Genomic DNA, 22,872 nt, shown 5'->3' on the forward strand with positions numbered 1-22,872 from the left:
AGAGGCTTATAAAATGGTTTGGTTAAGTCAACACCACCTGGCCCGCTCCTGCCACCTGGCCCACTCCTGCCTAAATTTGAATATAATTAATCAGAGTCCTGGATGGACACAAGTTGCAGAGACTACAACAGTTTGCAAATTAAACTACCAGGGAGGGTCAGTACAATTACCTGAATCAGATATCACTGTTCATGTGCCCCAAGGCCATGTAGCTGTGGGAGAATACCAAGAGGTATCTCTAAGGGCTTTTCTAGATCCTCCACAGATGCTTAACCATGATCTTTCATGCACTGTAAGCCCACTGTTGGACATCATGTTAGGTAACCTTAACACAATGGAAGCCATTTTGCTGGAGATGAAAATTGGAGCGGAATTGAAAGAGGATCCTTTCAGCCAAGTCATGACAGAAGTGGTGTGTTTTCACAGCCTGGGTAAAGAAGGCCCTTTCAAAGTATTAAACAACTGCTACATTTATAAAGACACCATCCAAGTCAAGCTAGTAGACTTGAGTCAGGCGATGTATCTAGTGGTTGCTGCACAAACTAAAGGTACTCAGCCACCAGCTGCCACCATTTGGGATTATATCCACAAAACCACCTCAGTTGGAATTTATGGGCCCAAATATATCCATCCCAGTTTCTCTGCTATTTTCACAGTTTGTGGACATAGTTATATGCCAGGAAGGCTTACAATCTCTGATATTAAGAAGGGTAGGGGGCTTCCCTGGTGGCGCAGTGGTTGAGAGTCCGCTTGCCGATGCAGGGGACACAGGTTCGTGCCCCGGTCCGGGAAGATCCCACATGCCGCGGTGTGGCTGGGCCCGTGAGCCATGGCCGCTGAGCCTGCGCGTCCGGAGCCTGTGCTCCGCAACGGGAGAGGGAGAGGCCACAACTCTCTCATTGTGGAGAGGTCCTCGTACTGCAAAAAAAAAAAGAAAAGAAAAAAGGGTGGGAAACACAACGCATCTCCAGTTGTGTTTCAGCTCTGCGGGAAGCATTCCTTCTTACTTGAAAAGCCATAAGATTTAAGTATTTCTGTCTTTTCATGTGATCCTGATTTTGAAGTAAAGGTAGAAGGAAAAGGGAAAGAAATTAAACAAAAGCAGTTGTAATCAGGTCAAGTAGTTCATCAACAATTTTTATTCTCTTTAGCTGACTCCAGAGAAATGCACTTGTTTGTTTTCCGTGTTCAGGTGGAGCCTCCCAATGGTAGACCAGTTACACAGTTCTTTATTACTATACCTGATCCAGCCCCAAACCTAATAAGCCTCTCAAATCTTCCAGGTGATTTGCAGAAGGAGAAGGAAATCAAGTCTGCTCCTTTATTACCAACAGTGCATGTTAAATATCCTACATTTCAAACAAAAATTTGAACTTTGCCAACTATGGGGTAACCCTGAAGACAGTGCTAACACAAAGCAAGATTGACTACTTACTTGAATATTTCAAAGGGGACACAGTAGCTCTTCTTGGAGAAGGTAAAGTAAAAGCCATTGGATGGTCCAAAGTGAAAGAATGGTATATGGGAGTCCTGAGAGGTAGGATTGGACTTTTACATTGCAAAAATGTCAAGGTGATTGCAAAGGAACAAGTAATGTCTATGTCAGATAATGTCTTCAAAACCAGGAATCTTCTTGAACAAATTACCCTGCCTCTTAAAAAACTGACTTACATCTACTCAGTTGTATTGACCTTGGTGTCAGAAAAAGTTTATGATTGGAAAGTTTTAGCTGATGTCCTAGGTTACTCACATCTGGCACTGGAAGATTTTGATTGAATACAAGCAGACAAAGAATCAGAAAAAGTTTCTTATGTTGTAAAGAAGTTAAAGGAAGATTGTCATGCAGATAGAAATACCAGGAAGTTTCTTTATGAACTTACTGTGGTGAGTATTGCTTGATCACAGTAATTTATTTACCGTAGAGAACTTCATTGGCAATATTTATAAGTAAACAAATGAGAGTAGTTAAAAAAGTCTCAGCAGTCTCAAGTAAATTGAAGTCACTTTGCAGCAAATATAAAGCTTTGCCTACAAGATCATATAACTGGTTTCTTAGATTTGACATTCAATTGTGATTTTCCCAGAAACTAGACCCCCAAGGATCATCCTTTAATGGAAGATTAAAGATTCTGTTTGTGCTAGAGCATAACAGTTAAGAGATGCCTTCTTTTCCTTTTTCAAATATTTAGATAGCTCTTAAAATATCAGAGAAGCTCCAATTACATGAAAGTAAATAAGAACAAACTGAAACAAAGCTAGTTAACTTGGCCATTGGTATAGGTTCACTTTTTAGTGTTTTTTAGACATATCACCAATGTCTTTAACTTTAGCAATTTAATATTCATTCTCTGTATGCAATGCATCACAATCCAAAAATGATATTGCTAATTCCCTTCTTAATCTTCATGTTTTAATAGGACTCTTAGGATTCTTTTTTTTTTCAACATAGCGTTCACCCCAGTGTAAGGCTCAGCAGGGATCTATAAAAAAGATGAAGAACTATTTTGCCTTAAATGTAGAAATTCAGTATTTTATAAAAGTAAAAAAAAAAAAATCAAGAGCATTATTTCTAAAAATGGCTAAAATGTGACTTTATAAATAATAATAATGAGACATACTGCTTCTCTAGGGTTCTCTATGTGTTTGGCACTGTCCCCAACATTCTATACATGCTCTCTCATTTAGTCATTTTAACCACTTTATGGGGTAAGTCTAGTTAGTATCTTCATCTTCAAATAGAGGAAACTGAGTCTTGGGCGGTTGGGCAACTTGCCCAAGTTCTGACAGTTGGTTAGTATCAGAGACGGGATTTGAAACCGTTTTGGTTCCAAAGCCACACGTAAAACCACTATGTCTTCCTGAAACAAAGGTATTAACAATGCATGCGTGTGTGTAAAAATATCTGTTTGAGTACGTATGTTGCTGTGTAGTCAATATCACTATAACTGCAAAGCTGGTGCTCTGTAAGAGATGTAGATCTTCACATAGATGAGGCAGGTTCATGTAGAGGAGCAGAGTTTTAACCGAAGTGCAAAAGGAGGAGAGAAATTTTTGGAGAGAAATTTATTCTGTGATGTTAACAATAATTTATATAATAAAGAACTATATATATAAAACAATTCCTCTCCTTCTGTTATTCTTCTGTTTCTACAGTGATACTGTGAGGGATGAATTTTTAAAGCCCAATATCTGATTGTTAAATAGGTGGTTTTGTGATGGTGTGCTGCATTCTCACTTAACCCAGGCCATTTACAGTCATTGGCTGATCTACCTGGTTGAAGCTGCACATGCATTTTACAATAGCTCATTACCTCTCATAGCTCATGTTCTGCATGGAGCCATGAAAGTCTGAATTGAAAATGGCTTTCTTGTTTATCTTAGTGGCAAAAAAGTTTATATTGGCCAAATGATCTGAAAGTTTAAACCTGGTTACACCTGCTCTGTGTTGGTGTATGATAATTGAGTAGCTTTGGTGAATAACTAGACAGTGCTGGTGGAGAGCTCATTCAAGGGAGTAGTTCCTAAAATTTTATACTTTGCCTCAGTGGAGGCTTCAGAATTTCTGATTGGAAAGCGCTAAAACCTGGCTATCTGATCAGAAGACAATGAAGCATACTGTATAGAGGCTACCCCTTGAAACTTTATTTGCATAGTAAGTGTACTTACTTGGTAATTCATTTTTACTTATTGTTTCGTAATGATAAAGCTTTTAAGTGCCATTAAATGATGAAGGGCTACCAAACATTTTTATTTGAACAGAAAAGAGATAGGTAAATCTAATCTCGTACTTTAAAAATATATTCAAGGCAAAAGAGAAACTCATAGACTTGTTTTAAAACATGCATGGTGACTGACAAAGCTCAGATGCTTAATTATGGAAGAAAGAGTCTGAAGATTTTCCACTGTGCATTGTTGAAACCTCAGTGTTTTATATTTGATACCTTGAGATTTAAATTTAGCAAAACTACACTGGTGGTGAAGGGAGAGAGTAAATTTTTTTTAAGTCATAAATAACAATAAGGTTGTCAGAGTGTTTCATTTTTATGCAATACACATGATTCTGGGAAGTTTTAAATCACATTTTGATTAAAAAAATTAGAATAATGTTTACCAGCAACTGTGTGCTCACGCTATAGAAATCCTGTAGCCAGTCCTCTGGTAAGGAAAGTAACTACTGTTCATATAGTAAATAATCATCCCTGGGTTGATAAATTATTGACTGCTAGAACCTCAGGGTATCTTTGGAAGCAGCTAATTCAACTTCTTCCTTTTGTAATTAAGGATATTAAGAAATATATTAGTTCAGTGGTTTACCCAAGCCCCTATAATTAGTTAATGAGTTAGTCCTAAATCTCCCCTAATTCTGGTCTAGTTGTGGTCTCTGTACTTTGCTTGTTGGATTTGCTTAAAAAGTAAATCAACTCTTTGAATTTTAGAAAATTCAAATATATGTGTGGTGAGAAAAAGGATGCCAGTTTCCAGGATATGTAATGACAAATTTAATTTATAGAAAAAAGCTCAAATTAGTTGCTTTTAATTATGACATGCAATTGTTGCTGCAGGCTCTGTTGAAGATTGATTGCCAGGGATTAGTAGCACATATTGTCCAAGAGGCTGCTATTCTGACTTCAGCTGTCAAGCTTGGAAAAGGCTGGAGGAAACTAGCTGAAAAGTTAGTACGGCTCGGGCTTCCCTGGTGGCGCAGTGGTTGAGAGTCCGCCTGCCGATGCAGGGGACACGGGTTCGTGCCCCGGTCTGGAAAGATCCCACATGCCGCGGAGCGGCTGGGCCTGTGAGCCATGGCCGCTGAGCCTGCGCGTCCGGAGCCTCCGTTGGGAGCTCCGCAACGGGAGAGGCCACAGCAGTGAGAGGCCCGCGTACCACACACACACACAAAAAAAGTTAGTACGACTCACAAAGCGACAGATGGAGGCATATGAAATTCCTCACCAAGGAAAAGCTGGAGATGTTGCTGTAGAGGTAAGATTTCTATTTGTCTAAATAGTGAAAAACTGCAGACCAGGTAAATCAAATACAATCAAGAGTGCCCTGCATACGTGGATTGATTGTCCTAGAGGATCCACTAACTGAAGTCACTGCCCCTATAACCATTGATATTATCTGAAATATACACACATCACTCTTTAAAGGTATTAAGAGCCTTTAAAATATACTGATGTTTCTCCTATTGGATTGCATATCTCCATGGCCTTTTATCAAATAAATTGACCAAATTAAATAGGCAGTTAGTATGTAGGGCTATAATAACTTGAGGCAGAGAACAGATAAACTTTGAAGGGAAGAGTTGGGGCCCAGTCATGACAAGGAAAAAGGACATAATAATTAGTAGTTATCAGCCTCAGGCACAGACTTAGTCATTGGTGGTAAATAATGTTTGGTGACAAAAAGCATTAAGAGAGTAGATGGTGTGGGGTTCATTGGTAATGATAGCTAGAGATATCTACGAGCATTATCTCCTGTACAATTTTGCATACAATAACTATAGACATCAAATACAGAATGACAGCATGTAGAACAAAGTAAATATTTAAAATGCAAAATTTTTATTAATATTAAAACAAAGATATACTATTAGGTGTAAGTTAGATAAATATTTTCTCTATTTAATACCATAAAGAAATGTGAATCAGTTTTTATTGACTTAAATAAAAATATTCCAGTGATGAGCACATATAAAATGTTCTGTATCTTTCTCTCACATGAGTGTAAACATTTTCAAGATATTTCAATTAAGGAAAGATTATCTCTCTAGTTAGATGATGACGTGATGGGGGCAAAAGCTGTATTCTCTACTTCCTTTTTGAGCATAGAACTGGGTATTAATTTCTTGAGAAAATTTTCTTACTTTGAGGTAACTATGTCAGCTGGGTGTGCAGGTCAAGACAACCTTTTCCATGAAGGGTCAAGAGTCAAATCAAGTTAGTTGAATTCTAGCAGCTACAGTGGAAGTCTCAGCAGGCTGGCTTCTGGTTTCCTGAAACCTGAGTCTCTAAACAAGATTCTTTAGCCACGACTAGCCAAAGGCTGAAGCCATATTTCCTCTGCATAGATTACATTTATCTCTATATACTAAGAAGGGCATTACAACCTACAGATCAGTTTTTACTGAATGAGCTAAAAATGAGAAATCTTTAAGAAATAAAAAAGGAACAGTACTGTACGTGATACGCTACTCTGATATTTTAGTTAACTGCCTAAAAAATTGTGTAATTGAGATACCACTACATACCTATTAGAGTGGCCACCAGAACACTGACCACACCAAATACTGTTGAGGATATGGAGTAACAGGAACCCTCACTCATTGCTGGTGGGAATATACAATCACTTTGGAGCACCTTGGCTGTTTCTGGCAAATGAAACATACTCTTGGTATATGATCCATCAGTCATGTTCCTTGGTATTTATCCAAAGGAATTAAAAACGTTTGTCCACACAAAAACCTGCACATGAATGTTTATAGCAACTTTATTCGTAATTACTAAACCTGGAAGAAACCAAGATGTCCTTCAGTAGGTGAATGGATAAATAAACTGTGGTACAATGGAATATTGTGTGACAATGGAATATTATTCAGCACTAAAAAGAAATGAGCTATGAAGCCATGAAAAGACATGGAGGAACCTTAAGAGCACATTATTAAGCAAAAGAACCCAATCTGAAAAGGCTATATACTGCAGGAGTCCAAATATATGACATTCTGGAAAAGTCAAAACTATGGAGACAGTGAAAAGATCAGTGGTTGTCAGGGGTTGGGAGGGAAGGATAAATAAGCAGAGCACAGAGGATTTTTAGGGCAGTGAAAATACTCAATTTGATACCATAATGATGGATACATAACATTTTATATTTGTTCAAACTCATAGAATGTACAACACTGGGAGTCAACCCTAGAGTAAACTATGGACTTTGAGTGATTATGATATATTAGTGTAGATTCATCATTTGTACCAAATATACCACTATGGTGAAGGATGTTGATAATGGGGAGACTGTGCATGTGGGGGGGCAGGGCATAAACGGGAAATCTCTATACCTTCCTCTCAATTTTGCTGTGAACCTAAAATGGCTCTAAAAAAAAATCTTTTAAAAAACTTTGTCTAATTGAAATCAGGACTTATTTTTTTCTTAATAAGCTCTGTTTTTAAAAAGGTTTTATTTAGAGTTGTTTATCAAAGTGTTATTTATCAAAGAGTTTTTTGTTAAGTATCCAACTTCTCTCTGATTGTGGTTGTTTACAGTTTGTCCTCCCTGGAATCTTCATGGAGGCCAACAAACAGGCTGCTTTTCCTTTATTTACTTTTGCACAGCCCAAATCACAAATGACTAAGTCTACGCCTGAGGCTGATAAACACTCAGAAGCAGAAAGGAAAGCCCCTATGTGTCTTTCTAGGGGCTATTGTTCAATCTATTGGGATTAACACTAACAATCATCACTTTGATGCATATTGTTAAATGTTTAGAAAATAATTCATGGCATATTGGCCTGAAGCTATTCCAAATAATCTATGAGAATCTTAACCTTTTAGGCCATGTAAAGTAAAGGGTAAATATATGCTGATTTCCATCTCTCTGAAAAAAAAATAGTTGTACAATATTTTTCTCCTAGGAAGGAGATGATTCTTGAATATGATCAATTTACAAGTTAAGCAGTTGATTTCAAAACATACTTATATTAGTTCTGGGTAGGGTGTACAGAGGGAGGGAATTGAAATTGGGGCAGAGAGATAACAAGTTCTTGTGGTTCCCATGCTGCTTTTATTTCCTTTATCTCACTTCCTCAGTGGGCACAAATTTAGAGAATTTCCTCCTATGTGTGCCAATGTCTACAATCAGGTTCTTTTCACTCACTTTCCTTGCTTTTCAACTTCTCCCTTTTTCCTTTGTTCTATTTTTATTTTATCTAATAGTTATCTGGCACTTACTCTGTGCCAAGCACTATTCCAGTAACATTTCAAAAATTAACTTATTTAATCCTTTCAACAAAAACTTGTGGGGCAGATACTAATGTTATCTAAGCTGTAGGGAGGCTAAGTAACTTGCTCAAACATGCATAGCTAGGAAGTCATGGAACAAGGTTTGGAGCACAAACCTTGACTTTGGGGTCCTTGCACTTTAACTATTACACTCTGACCATCCAGTCCAAATCCAATATAGTGGCTGAGTGGCAGAGCTGGGAGTTACGGTTAGGATGGGGAGTTTAAGCAACTCATTTCACTTTTTTCTTTTTTCAAGCTATGATAGGATACTATCAAAATTTGCCTCAACATCTTCATCAAGCTTCAGCCAATTAAAGAATGGATTATTAATAGTATGTCAGATTTTTCTTCAGTACTTCTGACCACTGCTTATTCTTTTCTTTTTTAATTTAATTTTTTTAATACAGCAGGTCCTTATTAGTCATCAATTTTATACACATCAGTGTACACATGTCAATCCCAATCGCCCAATTCATCACACCACCACCACCACCACCCCGCCGCTTTCCCTTATTCTTTTCTAAGATGAAAAAAAGTCTCTCTCTGGAGACTTCTGAGAACAACACTTTTAAATTAACCATCTCTGTAAGTAAAATTTTAAGAAAATTTTAAGAAATTTTCTGATGACATTGTAATTCCTACGTGAAAGCAAAATTATAAAACTTGGAATATGATTATAAGCAAAACATATTTTTCAGAGTATTTCTTTTGGGAAAAAATCTATTTATGCTTATACAAAGATGTTTAACTCTTGCCAAGGTTTTCCTGTGAAAGTTAGTAAAAATTCATTGGAATTTTTCTGAGCTTTAATTAAAAAAAATAGGTATCATTAAAATATTAGAAAAATAGCACATTTTAAAAGCAGTTGTAAAAAAAAAAAAGTTGTATTTTACAAGTGGAAATGCTGGGGATTTCAGGACCAAGATATTCACAGGCCTAAATTAGGTACTCTTTACTTAACCTTCTGGAGATTATTACCATATATGATAATAACTTCCCTAGCAACTCTCTCACCTTGGTTCCCTGACTAACAATAAAGATTATGCTCTTTCCCTCTTATTCAATATGGACATTTATTCACTAAGGACACTCAGGGTTCACTTCCCCTTTTAAATTACCTACTACCAATGCCCACTGGGCTCCAATAAACCTGTTGAGGCTGATTTCTTATTTGACTTATCAGAATGGGCCATCCTCCCTATGAAAGCCCAATGAAGTGAACATTCCTAATTGTAATATTTTTTCGTCTCAGAAACCACTCACCTATAGACAGCTGTAACCAGCAAGATATATTTATGTCTTCTTGCCATCTGTACTTAATCAGTGAGGATCTAATTCTCTGTTCTAACTTCTAGCTACAATCTTTTCCCTCCTCATTCTCTAACTGACAGCTGTAGTGTTCAGAGCACTTTATTCTAAGTCTAGATTAAAAATGGGAAAGTAGGTAATCCTCAAACAGCTAATTTTATTAGTACTTTTATAGGTGAATAAAACTTCTATATGGAGTTCTTCCTACTTTTTTAGAATCTTGCCTCTGTATCCTTGCTTTCAGTATTAAATTAATCCATACAATTGACTTGTTTTCTGGGATTATCAGTTCTCAGCATTATCAGTTCTCAGCATCCCTAGGAGCTACAACAAACACAAACAGAATGAAAAATATGATTTTTTTTCTCTAAAGCCAAGTTTCATTTGGCATGGGAATTGGGATAAACTGTTAATATTTGAATTGTTATATCTTAAACAAGTATATGATTAGATGCTGAAATAAGTAAATATAACTAGTGAGAATGATAATAGTTGTTGCAATTTATTGCATATTTACTGTGTGTCATCTAATCATTATGATCATTTTCTTTGCAATATCTCACTTACTTTAACAAAGTTTGTAAGGAAGACATTAGAACCATCCTGTTTTTACAGATATGCAAACTGAGAGTGAATGCATTTGTGTAAGCTATCGAGAATTACATGGTTGTTAAGTGACAGAACTAGGATTTAAATCCAGGTTTGTTTTACACACAGTTATTCTCTTGCTCTGCTGATGATAAATTCTTTCAGAGTTAACTAAACGAAGATCAAAGAGGCAGGAGCTGTCAGAGGGCACATCCTAGTCCTGAAGGATGGGTAACATTTGAATAATTGGAGAGGACTAGAAAGGGATTTCAGTGCTTCTGGATACAATGACTTCTAGAGACCACTGAGGAGAGTATGTGGACTTGAGGAGAGAGTGCATCTTATTAATTATGGGGAGACACAGTTGGATATATATTTTTTGGAGAGTCTTGAATGACTGCCAGAGCAGAGGTTAAGATTCCTTGTCTGGATTTCTGTTCCAGCTCTACCATCTATTAGCCCTAAGACCTTGGACAAGTCATTTGACTTTTTTTTAGGAATCTTTTTTTTTGTAAAAAAATCATTTTTTGTAAAATGATAGTAATAATACTATCGTATTCATCAGATGTTTGGAGGATTAAGTGAGATAATATATGTGAAATATTTGGGGAAATGCTTTGCACATTGTAATAGCTAAATATATGTTATCTTATTATTATTTATTTTGTCTAAGAGGAAGAGGTAAATTTGACAACTGTGTGACACTGAGTGATTTTGGAAAAGGGAATAAGGTATACTAATTTTTTAGTAATATGATGGAGAGTAACTATAGAAAGAATGCAGGTAAGGGGAAAGTCAGCAGTGATTTTAAGCCTTCTCTTCTGAGAAACTGGCAGAATTGTAATGCATGGAAAAAACGAGAAAAAAAATCCTGGCTGACCAGCTTTTTCTTACTGGCTTAACAACATTTAATTTTCCTTGGAAAATACCTCTTGCAAAAGGTAAAAGGAATGTCCTTCAAGTCTTATGGTTTTCTGATTTTCCGACTCACACTGCAATGCCTGGATTCTGCTTACAGGGATGTGGCATTGTCTGCTTCTGTATCTGGGCCCGGCTCAGTTCTAGCCTTAGTACTTAATTCTATGGTTTGCTGTTCTTTTACAGTAAGAAGTATATTTATAATTTCTTAAAAAAGGGGAGAGTATTATATGGAAATTCATCTACCATTGGTAAAATGTATAGAATAATTTCTCAAATCTTCATTGTTTGTATTAGAGATCTGGCACAGTGACATAATATTTAGATTATCATTGTTTATTTTGTACAGTACTATAATGCTTTGTGCTATAATCTTTAATTCCAAAAACATACTCCACTTTTTGAGATGATGGAATAAAGAAAAAAGGATATCACAGTGTAATACATTGGGGTAACACATTGTATTCCTATGATCTTTGGTTTAATTCTGCATTATATATCTGATTACCACACTGAAAATCAAATAGAAGTAATAATCGTATTAGGTTAAATATTACAAATGTATTTAAAAATGTATTTAGAGACACTAATATCTGAATTCGATTTTAGATTTTTCTTTATTAAGGTTTATTGTTAGGGATCACAAACAATAGGAAATTTCAGAAAACCAAAGCCCAGCTAATTTTAAGACTTAAATTAACATTTATTAAAACTGTTTACTACTGAAATAAATTTGTTGCAATACAATAGTGAGATGGCCTCGGATTTATAACCAGGTGACCTCTATTCTCTTCCTAATTAAGAATTGGTTGGAATAGCTTAGCCAGCAGGTTCTCCTAAGATGTTACACTATTTTGATGCAGTAGTAAGGAATGGGTCCTCTCTCTTCCTGTGGCTTATGCTTAACCCCTGAAGTTTCAAGTGGTTATTTCTAGAGCAAACACAGCTGCCTGTGCCCAAAGAGACTTTTCCAAGAAAATCTTAGGTCAAGTTTTAACCAAGTCCAGTACCGTCTCCTTTCTAAGGAAATAGGGACCCCAGATATGTTAGTCTCCCTTCTTTTCTAAAGATAACGGCAACCTCACTTCAATAATATTTATGTAGTTACCAATTACAGGTGATGGAAGGCCCACATCGATACTGTAAATGATGCACTGAAGATAAAATGCATATAATAATCATTAATGAGACAAATTTGCCTTGATACTTCTTCAGATAATTGTACTTAAAAATGAAACATTGCTCCAATCGTTTTACGAGGAAAGTAGGTGGATTATTAATCCTTTAATGTGGCAAAATGTAATTATCCAAAGGTAGTTAAAACCACTTGCATTCTTTATACTATTCATATTTTATGAGCTAAAAAAAGACATAGAGTGCTTTGCTCAAATTTGAATTGCTTTTGTTCATGTTGCATTTCGTTATCTAGTGAGTCTGATTGGCTTTTGGAAACAAGCACTCTAAATTTGGAAAACTTTTTTTTTTTAATCTCTATTCCATTTCATTTCTTTTGGCATCCCACTTATTACTTTTTCATTGCTCCTTTACCTTCTTATTTGTCCTCTAGTATCTGGAAGATAAATCAAAGACATATTCCTACTACACAAATTCTGGGAGCTTAGAAACTGCTCAGCTTTGGTAGATTAAATGCCTACTGATGCTGCTGCCCTTTATATAAAGAGATCAAAGCACATAGATGAGAAATTAATAACTCTGTGCTTTTATTAGCCTCACGCTTCTTATTCAGAGATGAACCCATAAACACCATGAAGTTAACATCAAAAAGCTAAGAGTAAAGGGGCAAGAATGATGCCTGTGTGTCAGATATTTGTGATAAAGATGAGAAGTCTGATGGAAGTTGTTTTGTGATCAGGAATAATTCAAGAAAAACAAACCCTGAAGAGCATGCTTTCCTTTTGATTAGTCAAAGCATTAGTGCAGCGTTTCTGCATATCTTCCATTAAATCATAACACTGAGCAAGAGAGGAAGAACTATTTTTAGACCACTGAATAGGTATAAGATAACGTAAACCTGGAAGAGATCTTGGCAGTCCACAACTCATTTCCAGTTTTAGAGAACTTAACTTAGATCATTCCGGAAAGAACATTGTTTATTCTACTCATTTTATTCATTCAAACTTTTCCAGAGAAAATGATTTCATTTTCTCTTTAATTTATTACAAAGTTTAGAATCCTTGTGGCCTTAATGTGTATGTATATTTGGACATAATTTCATAAAGTCTGTAGTTAATTAATGTATGGAAGTTACCTTTTGTGTCTTTGCCTGTGATAACATATGTTCACTTGCTGAGTATGAAAATAGAATGATCTTAGAAAATAAAAAAATGCTGAAGAAAAATGTAAGTATTTAAGAACTTGAGTCCAAATGTCATATATCTATACTGCAAAGGATGACAAACAACTGATTAGACTGTTGCATTGATGAAAGCTGGACTTCTATCAGGCTTTGTTAAGGCAATCTCAGTATAGAAAAAGTTGTATTTACTCTGCCTGGCAGAGATTTGCTTATTGAGGGACAATGTAGTTCTTAATATTTTTCATCAGTGTATCAAGAACATAACTACAACATATGCTTTTGAACCCATTCCTTCTCTATTTTTCTTGATACTTGCCCCCTTAGTTACATGCCCCAACTCCATAATTATTTTAATGTTTGTCTGTGTTTATGTCTTTTCTGTCTAAAGAAAGTTAACTTTTCTCCTTGAGTATGTTACGTTTGCTACCTCTCTAGTCCTCAACAACCCTAAGTTCTCCATCTGGCTAAGTTAGGATTCAAACCAAACTCTCCTTTCAATTAATATTACTTTATACAGACTTTTTCCTTTTAAACATACTTTCATTTTCCACTGCTTCTACTTCTAGCTTTGTCTCTCTTCCTTTAACTTCCAAATTCCAGACATGACCCATTTGTTCTGTGGCTTCCAGTTCCTTGGCACCTGCTCATTCCTGCAGTCTGCCTTCCACCACTCTCTTGAAACTGCCTCCTCCAAGGTTACCAAAGTCCTATCAATTGCCAAAATCCTGAATTTTCTCAGTTTTCTTTCATGTTTCCACATCACTTGATGTTTGAGGTAGCAGAAGAAGTAACAGAAAAGAGACGTCCTCAGTGAGTGCCATGCTGGTAGATGTTTTACAAGTTCTTCAAGGGAGGAAAAGCCCTAACTTATAGCTTTTGCCCATTTGCTTGGTGTAAAAACTCCCAACATGGATGATTTTAATCTTACAATGTGATGTCACTGAACATGGAATTGGGAGGCTATATGAACAATAGGCTGGTGTGAGCCAGCTCCAGCAAACCACTGAATGTCCTTTGGGGGATACTATCAGCCCTTAACTTTTGCAACATGAAGCAATCTGTTTCATTTTCTATTACTCTGATACCAGCTTCTCTCCGTCCTTTTATTGCTTCTCTTTCTTAGTTGTGGTCCCTAATTGTAGACTTAATTAAAGGTTAAATTTTTCATCCCTTTTTTTTCCTCCTTGGCATTTTCTCTACTCTCATACTTTTCACCATCATTTTAGCACGAGTGACGCTAAACCCTTGCCTGCTCCCTGGAGATCATCTCTCTATTCCAATTTCTTATTGGAAATAAGAGATAGCCCCTTTTTACTTCAAACTCAGTAAGGCTAAAATCTGACTGCTTATCTTTCCCTCACCCAAAAAGTACCCACTTTCCACCATATCCTATTGAAAAGCATTAAATGCAAACAATATGCCAGACACTTCATGAGGTACTTTGGACACAGACATGGAGATTATTATCCATATTTTATAGTTTAAAAAATTCAAAGCTCAGATAAGTTGATAAATTTACTCTAACTGACCCATCCAATACCCAATGGAAATCAGATGTGAACCCAGGATTCTGAAATCAAAACTCATCTTTCTTTCTGTTACACCATAGTGCTTCTCGGTTGATGGAACTATCCTTTTTTATTCTTACAGTGAATTAGAATGTGCAAGTAATTTTTGAGTTTTTCTTAATCATTATTTAGTATCAAACCCTGTCTATTCATATATTGGGCCAGTGTTTGTTCAAGTATCTATCTCCCTTCCATGCTTTAAAGCTTCTAAAAACAAGAGCCCTGCTATATATCAACGTTTTATTCCTTTTTGTAACAAAATTCCTTATAGCAGTAACTCGGTAATTTTGATTTAATAAGTGAAATAATTAATTAATGAACAACATATTTCAAATATTTTCACTATATGTGTACTACAGTGGTGTTTCTCTGTCATCTGTATTGAGAGCCACCCATGATGTTATATATAGCAGAACAAATTTTGCACTGAAGGAATATTCAGGCTTAATTTGCTACAAAGAGGAGCAAAAATGGGATGCAACATGTGCTCATATTTTAGTACAAATCATGCAGTTTACCATTGCCATAGTATTTTTAGCCCAAAGCCACTGTACCTATTTCTAGGTAGCTTATGGTTTAGACTCCAGGGGATCTCCAATGAGTGTAGAGCAATATGCCTCCTTGTATTTCTGACTAATTCAGAGGACTCCTGGAAAGTCTTTTTACACTTTCTGAGGTCCTAATTAGGGTCCAGGACTCAACAATCTTTCCACATTTCTCTGAATTGCAAGAGCTGACCATACTGTTCTGCTATCACTACAAATTGCCAAACTTGAGGAGATTATGTGGCCCTCTGCCTAAGTAAGTGGGTAAATGTATCATTGGACTTCTGAATCTGTAGTTTCTAATTCCCATATCACCTTGGTGTATTTCCTGCTTCTGACAGCAGCAAGGGGCTGCTTCATCACTGAGTATGCCTCAGGCCTTTTCTATACATAGCAATGCACTGTGCTGCAGAAAGATATGTGATGCAGAGGTTTTCTACCCAGGAAAGTTAGTGAAGGTGTGTACTTTGAATCTGCACTGTAGTGCACAACCTGTAAATTACCCGTTTGCAAGTCTTAAGAGACATCTGTTTTCTGTGATACTGTGGCATTATCTTGGTACTGAAATGCTCTCAGTTGCTGTTTATCATAAAATATCTTCAAATACATCTTTTTATCAGACTCAGTCACTAAGGGGCTTAGAATAAAGTCTTAGAAGCCTTTAGCTATAAACACTATTATTTTAAACAATATATAACAAGTTGAAAAATAATGTAACAGCTAGTTGAGCATCAGGGAATTTTAAATGAATATAACATAGAATACAGGTCTCAAAGCTTTTACAGTGGGTCACGGGATTATTCTCACTACAGAATAATCTACTCATTCAGTGCTTTTTTGCATCTTAGCAGTGATAGGCAAGATTGAATCTGCTAAAAAGGCTCTATTAATATGCCTCAACTCATCTTCCATTGCAGAATATTAGTGGGACTTATTCTTTGGGAGGTTTGGTTTCAGTGTGAATATTCAGAAAAATAGATGAGAGAACACCTCATTCACAGTTCTTTATAAATCAGCTTGGTGAGGATAAAGCTTATATACAGAAATATGGGATGATTTCTCTTGCTGCATTATGACCACATAGATAGGGTTTAACTTTGATAATTATCTTCCATTCAATACCTTGAAGACTTGAGCTTTGTCTACAGAGGTGAAAATATGAGTGTTCGTGGCTTCCCAGGAATGCTAATTGGATAAATAACATCAAATTATCCTTTAAGCCTGATGCATAGCCTTCCATATAGATTGAATTGAAACATAACAGAACTCCTTATTTAGGTCTTTCATTCTTTTAACTTCAGTTGTAGGGTATATGGGTATATCAGTGGAAGGTGAAGGATTATATCCCAAGGCCCTTTATCATGTGATATTACTGTTAATTGAGGCTCTGTTTTAAGAGGGCAACTCTGTATAATATGTAGCTAACAATCTGTGTTCCTGCACTTTGAAAGTGATAAAATCACAAATGAATTAGTTTAGTGAACCCAAATAAGTAGCAAGTAACAAAGTTTATATTCCAATTACAAGTGCAGAGATCATTTTGTTGTTTTCCTAGAGAAAATGTATTTTAACCTGGGTGTGTGTCTGTGTGTGTGTGTATTTCACAATTTGTCTTATTTGGTCGGCCTTTGTCTCTATGCTCTCTGAGCCTGGTTGCCTTGGTTACCATTACATACACCCTTGTATGTGAGGTTCCTCTTTGGGTACATTTATTTCTATGGAAACAATGAGGTCATTGGTATGGGTAGGTGCTTAGGGAAAGCATAATAAGTATTGAATATCTATCTTTCTTTTGGTCATTAAAATGTATCATTAAATTATTTTTTAATTAGAGAATTATATTTTTGCTTTCCTTTTGACTTGATCATGAAGCTACATTTTTCCTTGTTTATAGACTTGCTCAAATAAAATGACTTAAATCATTAGATATACTGTATACTTCCTTCTTGTTATATGTGGTATGGTAAAGATCTCCACAGACACATAACAATAAAAGAGTTATTATTTTAACCTTAAAAGTCTGTCAGAGAGCAAAAAGTTTATCGCAATAACATCTGTTACAATAAAAAAAATTGCACAAGGAATTTTGTATTCCTATGAAGACAATGAACAATGTTTAGATCATGAATCAAGAAAAAAAAATAAAAAGCCCTACTTCTGGTCGTTATTTTTTTAATCTTGAGGTTTAGAAACATGGGAATATAACAGAGGAGTGATAGTTATTAAAACATGTTTTCTGTGACATTAAATAAGTATATATGTAATTGGTATTCCATTTTCTTTTTAAGTTTTAAGAGGCTTTTAAACCTTTTTTTAAAGCATCTATTTTCCTCTCTGATTTATTTCCAAACTACTCCAGTTTAATGTTTTTTTCTTTATAGATGATGTGGAAACCTGCCTGTGATTTTCTCTACACTTGGAGTGCTCACTACAGAAATAGTTACAGAGATGTGTTACAAGACCTTCAATCAGCTTTGGACAGAATGAAAAACCCTGTGACCAAACAATGGCGAGATTTAACTGGAGCTTTAATACTAGTAAATTCTTTAGAGGTTTTGAGAGCAACTGCATTCTCCACTTCTGCAGAAGTATAGAATTGAAGGGTATGTTTTGGAGGAGAGAGTAGGGGGAGAAAGGAAAATAAAGGTGTGTGTGTGTGTGTGTGTGTGTGTGTGTGTGTGAGAAAGAGAAAGAAACTCAGAAAAGTATTACTTTTTTTCATGTTTGAAAAAATATTTTTTCCTGGTGGAAGCACAGCCTAACACAAAATCCAAGGATGGGTTTTATAATCAAATACGCATTTTTATATATGTTTCAAATGCAAACATTAAGCTGCTTTGTTGCTGAGAAGGGAAAGAAAAGCCCTCTCTCCCTTTCAAGGTTACTTTTAATTTCTTTTAGTTAAAACAAATGACGGCTAACATAGTTACATCACACAGACACCCAGATAATCTAGAGACTCTCAGTCTGAACACTGGAATTTTGCCAGCAGACAGGTAGGGAGAGAGGAGAAGCAAACAATACTCTCTGGCCAGGGACAGGGCTACAGGCTTTCTATGCCTGATCGCTTTTATTTCTCAGTGGTGTTTGCCAGCATTATTCCCATTTTTCATGTGAAGAAACTAAGGACTGGAGAGGATGCTCAGGGCTCTACAGCCAGTGTGAAGGAGGTTTTCTGTTTTCAGAACTTGGTTCTGGATTTTTAAGAAAACATAGGACATAGGAATATAGTTTAAAAAAATGCATATTAAAACTTATAGGGAAATGGTAATGATTTCATTTTCATTGGAGCTCACTGCTCTTTTGTACCATCTCTTGAAAGACTGCCAGAAGGGACATATGATTTATCAGAAATCTATTGTCTGTACTCACCAACTGGAGTTTTCACCACCTTCCTCCAGCATCTTGAGACCTAGCTAATCCTGCCTAACTTTTAGACTTTTTCTTCAGGATCATAGTGCAGAGTAGTTCTTTAACTCTCAAAGGTTTTTAAAAACAAGGGTTACTTTTTAAAAACCTGATTTATCACTGCTTAGTGCAATGGTCTTAACCACCAAAATCACTGATAACTGTGTGTGTGCATGCTCATGTGTTCATGTAAACACATGTGTATGTGTGTTTGTGTGCACCAGAGTGTCTTCTAAAGCTTTTGGAAGACAAAGATGATATAGAAATTTGGGCCAGTATAAATGCTAACTGTTGGAGAGTTGATAAAGAGATGGTCTGCGCTTACTCCTGTGTTCAATCCTCTGCCGCGTGCCAGTGTTTATGTGTTTTAGACAGTCATTCATTTATTGGCATTCAGTTGACAGATGGAGTGTGTGTACCTACTCAGTGGCAGACACATAGATGTTTGAGGTTAATAATGGGGAAAAAACTGCATGATCGTTGACTTCAATTATGCTGAAGTGATAGAGACAATAATAAAAAAAATACACCGTTAAATCTAAAATGGCATCTGCAATACCAGCTGCAATGGAAAGGCTGGGAAGCTAAGAGATATAGATATTGGGGGACATCATATAGATCAGGGAGATCAGATAAGTTTTCCCTGGTAAAGAAATGATGAGCCTGAAGGAAGATTAGACACTGCTTCTGGTCTGGGGAGGTTGGAAGAGGCAGTTCCTCAACGCACTGAAGCCCTCAGGCAGGAGGAGAGCTCAGGAGACGCAGGGAGCCAGGATGAAGGGCTGGAAAGGATGAAGCAGTGAAAGAAGGAAAGACATATCCTCAAAGGTAATGTGGATGAGCTGAATAAGGATTTTATTTAGGGATCCTGAATAAAACATGTCCATTTGGCTAAAAAGTAAAAGCAGAATATTTTTAGAGCTTTTAATACACCCACCCTGGGGTATTTGGTTTGCTGGCAAAGGTAATTTGAATTAGGGTTAAGATCTTTAAGGCTTTTAATATTTATATTTGATGATAAGAGAATATAGCTTGCCCAAGGAGTTATGTACACACATTCAAGGACAGAATTTATTTTAGTTGAAAATGAATTCAGGGAGAAGAAAAAAAACAATTTGTAACTTCAGAACATAATCATTTTTAGTAGTGATTTCTTTTTTTAGAACATTCTTGGAATCTTATTAGCACATCAGCAAACTAGAGAATTTCGGGAAAGGATAATAAAGAATTAATAACTGGGTTTTTCCAGGCTCTGAGATCTGAGATGACAGAGATTTTGCTAGCTGATTAGGGCAGTAAGATTTAATAAATCACTTCAGGTTTATCGCATCATCTGTTGTGATTGTGCTTGGGAAGTTTAAGAAGAGTTTAAAAAATGAACGGCATGATCTCTGTAATTTAAGGATGAAACAACGCTTTAACTATTAGTATACACAAAGATATTTTATAAACTTGTAACAAATCCTTTCAGAGGAATTTTAAACCCATGTCCAAACATTCTGTTCTTTTAAATATATTCTAAAATTTTTATAAATCATTTCCACTTTTCTGAGTTTTATATTTTTCTTCCTATAATGGATTTTCATAATCAGAAAAGATTAGCTCAGTAATCATGAGTTGCCTTTTAAGATTTGGTGGCAAATCAAGGGAATTAATAAGGCACTTAAATCCCATCCTTGACATCATTAAAAGCATCAAAAGCCATTAATATAAAACTTCTTTAAACATTTCGAAACTGGAAAAAGCATAGATGGTTCTTTCAGTTCTTCAGGCTCTTCCCCTAATGATACATTAGGATGAGATTTTTGTTCAGTGCTCAGCTTGCAGTGTAGTAATTTTTCTATGTAAGCCACAGATCCTCCACTTCCTTCTGTTAAAGCCTTAATATGAAAGCCAATTAATGAGGTGCAAGCAATAGTGAGTCATTAACTGTTCATGCCAGTCATGAATACAGCACACTTTCATGTCCTGTAATGCAGAAAATACCATATTAAGTTTTGAACGTGGGGATGACCAGGTCTCTGGAAGGAACAGAATGCATTACATTAATGGATGGTGTTGGTCTAAGAAATTTTGCTGCTACTAAATAGCTTTGAATATGTTATGTGAAAATACAGGGGCTTCCCTGGTGGTGCAGGGACTGAGAATCCACCTGCCAATGCAGGGGACACGAGTTCGAGCCCTGGTCCAGGAAGATCCCACATGCCACGGATCAACTAAGCCCGTGCGCCACAACTACTGAGCCTGCGCTCTAGAGCCCGCGAGCCACAACTAATGAAGCCCGCGTGGCTAGAGCCCATGCTCTGCAACAAGAGAAGCCACCACAATGAGAAGCCCGCACACTGCAACAAAGAGTAGCCCCCGCTCGCTGCAACTAGAGAAAGCGCACGTGCACGCAGCCAAAACTAAACAAAAAAAGAAAGAAAGAGGAAATACAATAAAGAAAATACATTCAAAATCATATGACGCTATACATAATTAGAAGTTTCAGAACGAATTTTCATACTGTGCTACTGTAAATTATACTTTCCATAATTTTTTTAATGTCCAAGGAATATTTAAGGCACTATAAAGGAAAAGGAGAATAATAAAAAGTATGTCTCTGAAGGCTTTTCTAATTAAAATAGATTTTATTTCTTTTTATATGCACATACTTCTTCCCCCCTCTTCTGTATGAAGTTTCCTTCATGTGCTGCTGTATAATTGAGGGAGTTCCAAAGTTCTAAAGAGGTGGGGTTAACCCAAAGACATTCTTCCAAATAACATAAATGTTGAAAGTTGGTTTCTTGCATGCTTATTTACTAGTCCACAATACAAAATAAAAAGTGACTATGTATACACTACAATATTTTATTATTTCACTAAATGTTATGGAAATTTGTGGCTTTTGCATGCATATTTTACCTTTTGTGTTTATGTGTATCTAGGCGTATGTAGGCCAGAAAGCTTTAAATCTAATAGCTTTGCAATTCTGAATAATAGTTTAGACATGAGGGAGTGCAGAAGGAGAGATTAGTACTGGATAATAATTAGTAAGGGCAAAGGAGAAAATTCCAGAGTAAGCACTGCTGTTGTAGTAGTGAGTACAACATGAATGGCTTCTTCTGTAAGATACTAGTCCAGGAGTTGGAGCTGTGGCTTCTAATCTTTGCCCATTACTTCCTAAGAGACTTTTGACCTGTCATTCAGCCTCCCTGGGCTTCAGTTTTTTCATCTGTAAAACGAGGGGCTTGAACTGGGTAATCTTGAAATTCCTCTTAGGCTTAAATGTCTATGAATGTATAATGAGTAGGATATTTTGTGGGTTTTGTGTATTTATTTTGCTATGCGGGAAAAGAATGTGAACTAAGACTAATAGTTTGAATATCAATTATTTACATTAAAATAAGGTCCCCTCTGTGTGAGGCATAGCACACATAGCATGCACACATAAGCACACTAATCACTTTACAGATAGATACTATCTCATTTATTACTCATGTAGCCTACTGAAACTGGTTACGCAGTATGCACAAGTTTGAATAGTTGAAAACCACCAGCTATTCAAAACAAACTCGAATATGAGTATGAGGACTGAGTTAGAAGGTCAGCAATGGTTTTACTAGGAGCTACCCAAAGCACAGTGTCAAACATGCTCCCGTCTCATTGCAAAGGCCTTAGACCAAGCAACCTCTACAACAGAGGTTCTTCAACTTTAGCAGCAGCAGAATCATCTAGAGGGCTTGTTGGAACACAGACTTCTGGGCTCCACCCCAGAATTCTGATTCAGCAGGTGTGGGGTGGTGCCTGAGAATTTGCATTTCTGATAAGTTCTCAGGTAATATAGATGCTGCTGGTCCAGGGACTATACTTTGAGAACCACAGCATTAATTTCCTTCATCTCTATAAGAATAAAGGAATCTTTGCTAAACCAGAAAACCTTACTTCTAGGTAACAAATTTTTATGTCATTCCATCAAAAATATAGTTTTTAAATTGTAAAACAAAAAAACCCCTGCAAATCAGATTATATAATGGCTCCATTTATATATATAAAGTGAACTTTTTCATAATGACTTCCTAAAAGCTTGAAAAATAATTTTTATTATAAAACTAAAATAATTAATATCCCTACATCTCATTTAAAATGTAAACACATTTGAATAAAAATAGGTTCATAATTTGAGACATTTAATGTGTGTTAAGATGATTTTGCAAAATATATGCACTGTTTCTATAAAA

At 36.1% G+C, this 22,872-nt stretch overlaps 1 protein-coding gene across 1 annotated transcript in view; it reads left to right on the forward strand.

The window, feature by feature from the left end:
• MACC1 (MET transcriptional regulator MACC1) overlaps positions 1-17,838 on the forward strand; it is a gene marked incomplete at both ends in the record, with an annotated part of 37,130 nt that extends 19,292 nt beyond the window's left edge. The window contains 9 exon segments of the mRNA XM_082632224.1: positions 2-724; positions 941-1,018; positions 1,022-1,108; positions 1,112-1,358; positions 1,361-1,773; positions 1,777-1,884; positions 4,563-4,673; positions 4,903-4,980; positions 17,626-17,838. Coding sequence (XP_082488350.1) covers positions 2-724; positions 941-1,018; positions 1,022-1,108; positions 1,112-1,358; positions 1,361-1,773; positions 1,777-1,884; positions 4,563-4,673; positions 4,903-4,980; positions 17,626-17,838 — 2,058 coding nt within the window.
• Positions 17,839-22,872: the final 5,034 nt, after the last annotated feature.

This window comes from Mesoplodon mirus (genome assembly GCF_964341445.2).
Source record: "Mesoplodon mirus genome assembly, chromosome: 9".
NCBI lineage: Eukaryota > Metazoa > Chordata > Mammalia > Artiodactyla > Ziphiidae > Mesoplodon > Mesoplodon mirus.